Source organism: Phyllostomus discolor, chromosome 3, assembly GCF_004126475.2.
Source record: "Phyllostomus discolor isolate MPI-MPIP mPhyDis1 chromosome 3, mPhyDis1.pri.v3, whole genome shotgun sequence".
In the NCBI taxonomy this organism is placed as follows: domain Eukaryota; kingdom Metazoa; phylum Chordata; class Mammalia; order Chiroptera; family Phyllostomidae; genus Phyllostomus; species Phyllostomus discolor.
In genome coordinates, this window is record NC_040905.2 from 165,275,831 (window position 1) to 165,287,949 (window position 12,119).

At 41.0% G+C, this 12,119-nt stretch overlaps 1 protein-coding gene across 1 annotated transcript in view; it reads right to left on the bottom strand.

Moving 5' to 3' along the window:
- Window positions 1–1,492: 1,492 nt before the first annotated feature.
- Window positions 1,493–12,119, bottom strand: part of DMRT1 (doublesex and mab-3 related transcription factor 1) — a 102,231-nt gene continuing 91,604 nt past the window's right edge. Inside the window, exon 5 of the mRNA XM_028525127.2 lies at window positions 1,493–2,648. Coding sequence (XP_028380928.1) covers window positions 2,494–2,648 — 155 coding nt within the window. The 3' untranslated portion in view covers window positions 1,493–2,493. The remainder of the gene's footprint in view (window positions 2,649–12,119) is intronic.

A 12,119-nucleotide genomic window follows, 5' to 3' on the forward strand; every position in this document is an offset into this window, starting at 1 on the left:
CACTCGTATACCGCACACACCACGGATACCACCGCAGGAGGATCCCGTCCTACTCATAAAAGCTCTCCTTTCAAGGGGGTAGAGTTGTGAAACAAATGACCACCCCTCAAATGTGCATAAAAATGTTTAAAATTCATTAGTCAATACTTAATTGCAATGTTTTGCCTTGTGTTCAGAATTAGGTAAATTCATAATGTCGTCCACCTGGCCCAGGTCCTACGCCTACCTGGCACCCGCTCCGTGGCAGTCAAGGATAAACACCCGAGTAGCAAACGGGCGTCACTGGCCTACTCAACCGCATCAGGCACGGGAGGAAGGCACCAGCTCCCTCTTTTATGGAGCTATTGGAAGGAGAGGCCGGATCTTCTGACGACTCGGCCTGGGCCTGTGGTGGTCCTGGGGCCAGGCCCTCCCAATGGTGTGGCCCTTCTGGGACGGGAACCCACGTCAGGGTCCCTACGGGGCGGCGGCTGCCCGATTCAAAGTCAAACTTGGTGTCAGGCGCGGCAGGCGGACTCGCTGGGCCAAGGGCCCCCGAGGGGCCTCCGGGAAGGACGGGCGCTGCCCACCCAGCCTGGTTGCCAGAAGCAGGCCCAGATGAACAGAGTTGCACAACCGAAGCCCGGCCCTGGGGGCACACTAAGGACACAGAGGGTGCTCAATCAAGGCTCCGAGAGCGCTGGGACGCTTATCCAGGCTCCGCCTGGCTTTCCAGAAATGCAGGGTCACTGAAGGGGGACTGTGCTGGAGGGAGCACTCCCCCCATTGAGGGGACTTGCCGAGCTTCTCCCTTCAACAAAAACTGCCAGGCAATATTAATGTGTTGGGGGTTAACTACTAAAGTGAGGAAATTGGAGGATTCCTGGATCCGAAGAAGCCAGGGCTGGCTATTCAAAGAAATGAGAAAGGTCTGGGCAGTGAGCAGCGAGTGCCCAGGTGATCGAAGGACCTCCATCTCCAAGGACGCCACCGTTAAAATCTTGAAGGTGGCGACTCCACGTCCGGGTCCCTCCCTGCGCGCTCCGCAGCCTCCCGGCGTTGCTGTCACAATAGCTACAGCTACAACCACCCAGAAGGGCACAGGCTGCAGTAGCAGCAGCCTGACAAGTGTGATAAAATGATCTCCCTTAACTAAACTCGTAAAGCACTCGGCAATAAAACTCAATCTTCTGTAAAATCCAATTAAGTCATTATCTGACTGATTGTATCTTTAATTGAAAACAGAAGTGACAGTAAATTTCTGTGATATATCAGGATCAATCGATACCACTATACGATTCAGCCCCAAGAAGTGATTTATAATGTCAAACCTATATAGGTAACTCCACATTATTCTCTCTAAAACCACTGGTGGATGAAATTAAGAGTAAGTGCATTTAATAAAAAACAAGATGGTCAGGTTATTGATTACAACAGATGGGGGTGAAATCAAATAGATGTTTTCAAAGCACAGAGCGAAGAAAATACAAGTAATTTCTTTTTTCCTGTTTAATATAGCTAACCAAATATACACACAAGAAAATTCAGTCATCAATAACATTTTTATTTCAGGTACAGCTGCAACTACAGAACAATGAATTTTTTAAGACTAGTTTCATTTCAGGATGGCTTCTGTTACATAAGGAAGTATACCACAAGCAATCTTTAACAAAATAATGAACTCAGAAATATCTAGTAACTTTTAAAGATGTACTTATTTTCAAATCAGATTACAACCTAAGGTTACAAAATAATCTAGATTGCATCCATTTTTTTCTTGTAGTAGAAAGAATGTATATGGTAAACTCTTATATTATTCTAGAAACAGCCAGGAACTCTGCCTTACTGGGGTTACTTTAAATTGTACTGTTGTCAACTTACTCTTTACAGAAAAGGTAGCAATTCCTAAGAGCAATATTTTTTTCTTCTGACTGTATTTCAGTCATGTTTTGGAAAGGGAACATGTTTTGAGGATATGGGGTAAGGGCTAGGCTTTTCCAACAGCAACACAAACATACAGTTCCACTTACTGACCTTCTGTAGATTTCTAAAACCATCACTAACTTTGCTCTTTTCTTCTCACCAGTCAGACTAAATTTATGTTTTCTAAAATTTTAATGAAAATACTAAAATTCAAAAATATCTAAAGTACCTACGATTTCATTTTAAAACTAACATATCTAATAATTATGACACATTTAGATGCAAACATATTTCTTACTTGAGTGAATTACTGTATTTCTTGAAAACTACACATAAATCTGTGCCATAAAAAATGAAGGACCCTACTATTTAGTGTTTTGATTCCATGAGCAAACCACTTAACTCTTGGGAATGGTAGTCACCAATCCTAAACTATTCCAAATGTATTTTAGCCTCTGGGCTAAGACCTAATGAGTATAAACCAAACTCGTTCTCAACAGTTAAGCCAAGGCAAAATATTAACGACAAACCCTGTGTATACATGGAATAAGCCTGCTATTCCAAGTGAACCACCACAGGCATGGGCATGGCTTACTCATCCTCCTCGATGACGGGAGTAACCGTGAAGCTGCTGGGCTCCGAGGCCGATTCACATTCAAGCACTCCCTTTGTGCTCTCGGTACTAATAGGAGAGCTGCTGGAGAGGGAAACCAAGCCAGAATCTTGACTGCTGGGTGGCGAGAATACTGGGAAGTGGGGAGAAACAGAGGGAGAAGAGTGTGTTAAAAGTGTCTAGTATTTCTACATTCAGTCTTCAATTAGGTTTCAACAAAGAAAGAGGCACTCTACATTTCTATTCCCAGTTGAGTGTTTTTATAGACACATTCAAGTCCTTAGTACTTCTTTAGAATATAAAAGTATTTCTGAACACTATTATCTACTTAACTACTGGGAGAAGTTAGCTAGCCAAGTTCTAGTTTTATGTTCATTAAACACAAAAAACAGTCTTCCCCTCTTTGGGGAAACTATTTCCACCCTTCACAGAGCCCCTCCTTTATATAAAAGATGCTAATAGAACCTGTCTTGTCAAATAATCAATCTGACAAATTGCCCTAAGCAAGACTCCACCCATGTATTTCCACCATTTGACAGGTAACCCTAGTTTTTCAATATATAGCAAATGAAGGTGATAGCTTATCAGTTATTTCTCTTGGATGTAGGGGAACAAACACTTGGTAGTGGTAGAGGGAGTCAGCAAACATACAAACATGCCATTTTAAAAAGTAAAAAGCAGTAAGTGTGAGAGAAGCTTTTTAAGACCACAAAAAGTAAAAGAAATTGAATTAATACCACAACACTAAAATAGAACTCAGGTCAAGATTTTAAAAAGCAAACCTGTGAACATAAAACTTCTATTAAAAATTGACATTAAAAATGAAGGACGCAAAAGTAATAAAGTGCTAAACAATTTTTGCTACCTTACAAACCACAGTAGATACAAAATTAAAGAAAAAGGGTCTCTGACCTTCTTAACCTTAGCTGAGTTCAGATCCACCCCCAGAACTCCCTTCCTGCCTAGTGTGAATGTAATTAAGGGGAAGCTGCAGTGGTAATTTCTCTCCTCATTAACTTCCTGATTGGTTTCAGCCTCAGGATTTTGCCGGGCAGTAGTTTGTCACCAATTCCAAATGGCCAATCGTTAATACTAATGTTTGTGTAACTAACTGCCAGCATCTGCCACGGCTTCTTGTACAACAATAATGGTGAAAGGGTACATTAGTGCTCCTGTGTTAATTCAGCTTGTGTTCATCAATAGGGAAATCTATGATGTAATTAGCAAAATGCATTGGGAGCTGAGTGTTGAAGTCATTTGTAGAGAACTAAATCATAGTAGAAGCTGTATTGGGTCCTGATGTGTTTGCCATCAATACTTATTATGTTTGGAATTTAATAAGGTATATTATCATGCTGAAGAGACCTTTTTACAAGAGAACACCATTTACACTTGTTATGGGTTTGGAAAAGGTTTGCTGCAGCTAGTGAAACCGCACAAAAATAAAAGAACAGGGCTGGGATTTAAGAAGCAGAACTTTAAACCACTCCACTGGACCAAATTATTTCAGAAAGCCCCTTCTAATGTGACATACACATGAACAGACAGATAGTTTTGTATGGCTACACCTCAATATCCAGTAAGGAAAGGCATGATCTGAAAACATAGTGAGTAAATTTGAAAAACAATTTAGGTAATTTCCCGATAAGCAATTATTTTGATATTGATAGTATTTGTTTAGTTAACTTACATAAAATTCAAGAGTAATAGTTTGTAACTTTTTAAAAGAAAGAGCTACTAAATAGTGGTATTTTATAAATGCCAATAAGGGTACATGTACATATATAAATATATAATAGCAACCAAAAAAAACTGGAAATCTATGAATTCTGAAGCCTTCATTTTATTGTAGTTCATAAAAAGTTCTAAAGTTTGAATTGTTAAATGGATTTAAAATTCCCAGCAAATCTAAGATGAATTATGAATTGTTACATGCACAAGGATGTTGTATATACACAAATATACAAATGTTCTCCAACAGCGATAGATTTTGCTCTGACATCTTCTTACTATATAGCAGGTTTGGAGAGCCTACCAAAAGCCAGCCAGAGTCTAAGACTTAATCTGCCAAGCTCCATCCCCACCTCAAAGCAGGAACTGAAGTTCTGAATAGAAGTGATGTGAAGGGAATGAGCATCTACTACTTCCTGTATGCCACATATTTTAATGAAGTGTTTAATCCTCAAACCTTTCACTGAGAGAATTATTCTCTCCATTTTACACAAGGACCCTGTGGAAGCTGCCAAGGGCAGTGTGGCAGTGGTGAACCCAACCCTTCAGCTTGCTTTTGCCCCTGCATCATCCCACCCTTGGGTGACACATTTAGTCATTGACCACTGAACCTTTCTAAACTCTCTGTGATTTTAAGGAAGTGAAACCATGGACTCCTGTCAGGCTAACACAGAGGCTATAGAGGAATAGAGGCTATAAAGGAGTGTTCTCCAGACATTCTGAACCCCAGGCCTGCCTTTGCCTTCAGGTAGCAGATGATCTAGGAGATGCCCTCACCCCAGTCACACACCTCCCACTCCCCATTTAAAGGATTTGGGACTACAAAAGAGAGATATAGGAGTTCTGCAAAAGAAAGGAATTTGAGGCTGGACTCCTTTTACCCACATTTGCCTTGTCGGTATTGGCAAGTATTCCTATCACTTGGGGCTACAAAAACATGCAGAGTGTCACCTGCACAGACTAGGAAGGCTCTAAGCACACTCGGTGTGCTCAGTGCATGACTGTACTACAGAGAAGATGCAAATAAATGAACTCTATCTGTTTTGAAATATACCTGAGTATTTTAAAGCATTTCTCCAAACAAAATTTAAATCCATGTTATTTTATTTCTGTTCCAGGCTTAGCATTCTTTGAATAATGGGCTGTTGAAATTAGGGATAGTATATGTTTGACTCATTCTGTGTAGCACTTCATGAAAGTAGACCCAAGTGCACTAAAGATTTCAAAGTGTTTATCTTAGTAACTAATATCCAAAATCTATGTTACCGTTCTTAAAGGTACCCTCCCCATTTTAATGCAGCTTCATTACACTCTGTGGGGCGGGGGAGGGGGGAGGAACAATAATTGATCAATGTAAATCATTTTATACCAATTAAAAATTCAGAAGTCAAAATTACACTTTTTGCTTTTTAAGTTGAGTCTAATGAGCACTGCACAAGGCTAATTTCAACTCAAAAGGCTTCTCTTAATTATTTTGTGAAAATGCTAATGCCTAGTGTCAGTGAAACTGTAAGTAAGGGTCTGCTGTTGGAGCACTAGAAATTGGTTCAATCTTTCTGGACAGCAATCTAGTGGCATGTAATAAGAACCATAAAACTGTTCATACCCTCTGACCTGGTAATTCCACTTTGGGGAATAAGCCCAAAGAAAGAAAGAGTAATGGGCCCAAAGATGCTCAGCACACCACTATTTGCATCAGTAAAGATGTTAGTGCTTTGCTCTGGTGCTGAGCTGGGGGCAGGGATAGGGGTAGCTGCCTTGAGGTTGGGGGGGGCAGGAAGCATTCACACGCAATGAACAATTCAGGATTATGCTACCCTGTAATCACCAACAGGCTCCTAGTATTTACAGAAATGGAAGAAATGACTTCTGGAGACCAAAAGTAGAGACTGAAAAGGAAGAAAAAGGAGGGAAAAAAATTTAAAAAGGAAACCCTGCCCATCTGATCTTTTTTATGTTACAATGAAAGGTGGGTAAACCTCTGAGGTTGACCCTTGTTTGAACCAGCAAGCCCAGTATCTGTTTTCTCTCAAGTAGCCTATTTGTCTACAGAAGCTAAAGGGTCTTTATTATTATTTAAAAACAAACAAAAAACCTTACACACAATTACTCTTACCAAGAACGAATGTTGGGAAAAAAAAACGTAAGATAACTTCAGTGATACCATCTAACCATCAGTATTCTTTTTGGAAAATATTGTATACTGCCAAAAAGCCCCACCTCTCTGAAAAACAAAACAAAAACCACTCTAACTGCTAAATCTTTTGACATTGCAAAGACCCCTGACTTTTAACTTGAATGATTTGTTGGAAGTCAATGGACTGGAACGAATAATTCTCTTCCAGTGATGTGAGAAAACAGGATATTCATGCTTGAGAAAAAAATTTTCTCCCTCTATATGTTAAATACTATTAAATTCTCACTAAAAATCATTTAAAAATAAAAATGCAAGTGGCCTTCTTCAAGTGTTAGCAACTCTTCACCTAGATGCTGACAGGAACAGAAAAAAGTGCTGGCCTCTTTGGTTTCCTGGAGTTTACAGGCCTAAGAGTTTGATGAAAAGCTGATGAATATTTCTTAAACAACAGATTCTTCTGCTTCATGATAACCATAGTGTTTGGAAATAAAATCATGTCCAATCAATACCACTTAGCAGATATTTAATGTTTCACAACAGAACTCTTTTCCAGAGTGGAACTGCGGCCCTTCTCACTAACATTCAAAATAATTAGGATTATCTTGGCTGTCCAAAGCTTGGCAGGTTCAGTTTGCACTTTCAAACAGCATTAATTCTTGGCACTCAGAACAAGGGATAAAAGCTAAAGATATGAATGGAGATCTTTATTCAACCTGATCTATCATGGATTAGCTCATTCTTTTCCAGTTCATGCCTGCACTCTAGTTAAGAGGAAGGCTAAGCTGTAACTGATGTAATTAGAAACCACAAGCTGAGAAAAAAATAACCCCCCTTTTTCTAATCTTCCCCCCATTTACTATATATTTACTACAAAAAAAATCTTTGAAACAATTAAATGTGTTTTTTCCACCTAAGTGTAATTAAAGAGTAGTGACAAGAGAGGGGCTATTCAGGATTATGCTTTCCTTGGAAATATATCTTAATTGTCAGTTCTACAGTCTAATACAAATTTAAGAGGGGCTGGCTCTGCACTTTGCATGTTGTATAGAGAAGGGGCCAAGCCCTGGCAAAGAAGAGTTCCTGCAAACAGAATAAGGTAAGTTATCAGTGCTTCTTCCTTGACAGAACTACCATAACCCTGGTAAGCACTGGGAATTACCCATTTTAAAAAGTAAAGTGAACTTGTAACAGAAAGTAAATATTTACTCAGTATCAACAGTACTTTCCCCCCTAATTTCTTGTGTAACATGTATACACAATTCACAAAAATATTAGAATAACATTTTTAAAAAACTTTTGACTCCCTTCTCCCATTAAGAACTTCTTTTTTTTAAAAAAAAAATTATATTTATTTATTTTTAGAGAGGAAAAGGGAGGGAAAAAGAGAGGGAGAGAAACATCAGTGTGTGGTTACCTTTTACATGCCCCCTACTGGGGACCTGACCCACATCCCAGGCATGTGCCCTGACTGGGAATCAAACCTGCAACCCTTTGGTTCACAGGCTTGCACTCAAACCACTGAGACACACCAGCTAGGGCAACAACTTCTTAATTCTCAAAATAAACAGAAGTGTATTAAGCATCCTTTTGTAGAACATCAGAGAGTCTGAGGACCTGGGATCACAGCCTGGCACAGCCATTGCTGCAGACCAGCTTTCCTACCGCTTAAGAAACAAAGGGATAATGCGCTAAAACCTACGCCCTTACCTTGCACAGTTAAACATGACAGGAAGGCTCCTTTTCTGTTTGTTTCAATGCAGTACACACAAAGGGAAAAGAGAGAAGGGACCCTATTCAGCCTTCCACTCCACCTAGCACCCAGGCAGAATCATCTTGGGCCAGACATTCCTCATCCGCTCCTAGGTACCCCCTGCAAAGCAGATCCTCCTGGCTTGCAGCTGCCAGAGCCTCAAATTCCCTGTTCATTTCATGGGGATGGGGTCACCAAAACCAACTGGAGTCTCAAAGAAAACCCACAAATAAGCATTGTGTCTGACAGCAGCCCTACCCTGACCAGACTCACACCCTGGGTCCTCACTTCCACAAATGCCTCTTGCCCATCAATAGTGGTGATGCCCCTGGCTGCTCCCTCACCCGCAAACTCACAGGCAGTTGTGGAGACTTTTCTCTCACTGACTTCCTCCTGAACCCCTTCCAAAGTGAGCAAGTGTGTATGTGAGGGGTTAACTCGTTATTTGTTCAACTGACTTGTCTCATCCAGGGAGGAAGCATTTGATGATATACACAATCCAAACATTCAAAGATTCTCTAATGAACTATTTTAATGAAAACAGACTCAGTTTTGAACCTAAACATACCGTGTGGCTTTGACTTCTCTCTAACAACATCCTGAAGTAACACTCCTCACTTCAGCTCTCTTTTGTCCTCTTCAGTGAAATAACCTCAAGACAGACAAGGTAGAAATGCCCTCTACTACCTGGGCAATGGCCTTAAGCATTCTGAGTCTCAGTTTCCCCGTCTGTGAAATGAGGCTAGCAACAGGTCATTGTGATAATTATTGAGTACATATTTGTTTCCTTGCTGCTTCTGTCTACAGTCTAAGTTTCAATGTCTTAAAGTTAGGTGACTCTTGGCTTTTGAAGGTGACAGGATCCAATCAGCATTTAGTACAAGGTCTATTCACTCCAGACCACACATACATTTTTGAAAGCCTGGAACCAGGAACACACGCTTACTTCATTCTGGGCCTATGTAATAGTCTGAGTGTTGTATCCAAAAGGCAAAACCACCTCTTCCTCACTTGGACAACAGGCCCCAAGTTACTTATACTCTGCCTTTTTCATATTTTGAGGGTGGGGTGATAAGATGTCCAGTGCCAAATCTAAATCAGATTGTCTGTGGACAGGCTTTATAAACCACACACAAAAAGTGTCATTATCCAGTGATCTAGCAAACCATCCCTTCAGACAGCAGTGTTTGGAAGCAGGAAGAATCTCTTGTTTTTGAGGTTAGGTTTGTTCGAAAAGTTGGGAACTCTGGGAAGTACTAGGCATAGGATTCAATGCCCCAAAGGAAGAGGCTCATGTGTCCTAACCTACAACAACTGGGTACCTGGAACCCTGACTGAGCAAGGCTTGCTAGGATAGGAGACACTCCATGAAAATGCAACAGAACAGAGCTAGGATTAGGTGTGTGGGCTTTGGGCATGGACCATATCTTACTACCGGGACATCTCAGATGAGTCCCTTAACCTCTCTATGCCTTGGTTTCTTCATCTGTAAAATGGGGACACAGTAAAGCACTCAGGATGGTTCTATGCAAAGTGTCAGGGCCCACTAAGCCTGATGCAGATGAAAAGCCCACAGTCAGGCATAGCTTTACCATCTGGTCACCCAGCACCTCAGCACTGGGTGCTGTCTGAATTACTCTGTTCTCACATCACTTCCTGGCTTCTATCCTTCTCTCTACAGTTCTCAACTACACCTGCTGCTCCCCCACATCACTGTTCTGGAGGACCTGAGGGGTAGCAGTCAGAAGGCAGCTGCTGCTCCTGGTCCGGCTTCTCACCTCTGAAGAAGCAGACCAGTTTCCCATTGCGAGAATGCACCCATGAGGGCAGGTGGGCTGGGTGGGAGACTCTTGATCCTGGCAGGGGAATCATAATCATGTATCTCACAAAGCTGAGGTATAGGGTCAAGGAGATGATATATGACAAACCAGTTTGTAGACTTGAAGGCTATACATACATGTCAGTCATTATATTCTTTGTCCCCTCCCCCTGGCCTTTTGCTAGGGAAGAAGATTGAGTTAGTATCTATACTCTGCTGAGACAGGACCAAGAAATGAGAAATATTTTTATTAAAGACTGGATGGGAAAGGAAAAAAAAGATTTTTAGTTGACAACACAGCTCAAATATCCCTGAATGTTCTCAAACACGTTTCAGTTCTACGTTCAAGGAAAGGTGACTTTTATTTTCTGATCCTTCCTTCCTTCCTCCCTTCCTTCCTTTCCATACCCAGAGACTAAAAGTTAAGATGAATTCCAAACTGAAACACGAGCCTGTTATTTTGTGCTTTTTACAGCATCGTGCAAAGGACTTCAGTTACATATAACACTTCCTGAGGTGGGGCCAGGAGGCAAGAAGAATCAGCTGCACCAGGCTGGGACGGAGAGCCAGGAGAACCCGTGTGGCAGAAACGGGGGTCTACAGCAAACATCTGGCAAACTGTAGTGGAGCTGAGAATGCCTACCATGCACTGCCTAGCACAGTGCAGGGCACATGGTAGGTGTTTAATAATGGATGCGTGAGTGAGAATGAGCATGGAATTTAGTCTTTACAAGACATGCCGCAATCACAAAACAGGGCTGATTCTCACACACACTGGCAAAAGGAGTCTCAAGTCTAAAACCAGATTTGAGGATTTTAAAGTGCAAAGGTTTCATTTAATTCCATCTGTATTTACTGCACAGGAAGTCTAAAGCAAAGGCTGGGTGCCAAGGCAAAGGGAAAAGCAGCATGAAACACACCCTGGGACGAGAGATCTCAGGGTGCAACCAGGATCTCAGTCCAGCTCTTACTGAGCATGAAGGACCATGTTTCTTGGAGACTTTGCAATGCAAATGAGGGTTCAAATCCAAGTTCGGTGCCAAGCCTGGTAGTCACAGGAACAACTGCATTTGAAGACAGGGTGTAAATACCAATGTGATAATCTCAGAAACTAAGCTAGTCAGGGCAAAGAAGATGCTTTTATGAGCTGTTTCTGGAATAGAATTCCCCTTTGATTTTGAGAAAGCTGTTTTCTCAGATCCAAGAGGAACCAGACCCATAGAGCAGACTGTGGCACTTGCCATCCTGGAAACTAGGTTGGCTCTGCCCAGGTATTTTGCAACAAGAAAAAGTTTTATGGTAGTCTTGCAAAGCATTTTCTTCACATTGAGAAGAAAGAATCATGCTCAGCCTGATGGGCATTTGTTAAGGCTAAGAAAAAAAGACTAAAGTTTTGGAGCCAACACCACTGTCAGGACACCTGGTCACGAGGACAATGAACAATGCCTCTAACCTGGGTCCCAGAATGAGCCTGGGTACTAACCCACTAGCCTTTCACTTTGGGATTACATCATCTTCGGTAAAATACACCATTTAACAAGACATGGAAGATGTGAGCTTTAGCTATGTGGTTTTTAGGAAGTCCATTACTTAAAAATATTCTTATACTGCAATTAAATGGATATAAGAGAAAACTCACGAGCCATTTCTTAAGTAGGACTTGTATAACATTTGCATTTAATATGAAATGATATACTAGTAGCAGGCAAAGGATTATGTCAGGTAAATTATCTATCCTAACTACCAGGAGACTCTGTCCTCTGCAAAAAGCAAATACAAAACCCCATCAGCACTGGCTATCATACCATGTCAACATTTTCTTTTCTTTCTTTTAAACTAGCATTACAGGAAATTTAAGACTAGAAATTATTAATATTTTTTCTGGTACAGAGAATGAAGCAAACACCAGATACATCTACATAAAATATATACCAGAATAGAAAGTTCCAGGCATTCCATGTATTACATGTATTCTCCTGCCTACTCATAGCTGTACAAGCTATGCACAGCTAAATATGACACAGCCACCATGGATGGATATGGTAGTTCAGATTACAGGAACAAGAATACCTTCTTTTGGAGCAGTCCTTGTTCAGGCATATGATTAGGCATAAGAAAACAAGAGCACAAACTATATGTTTTCCCAATAGAATATTTCAACACTTTT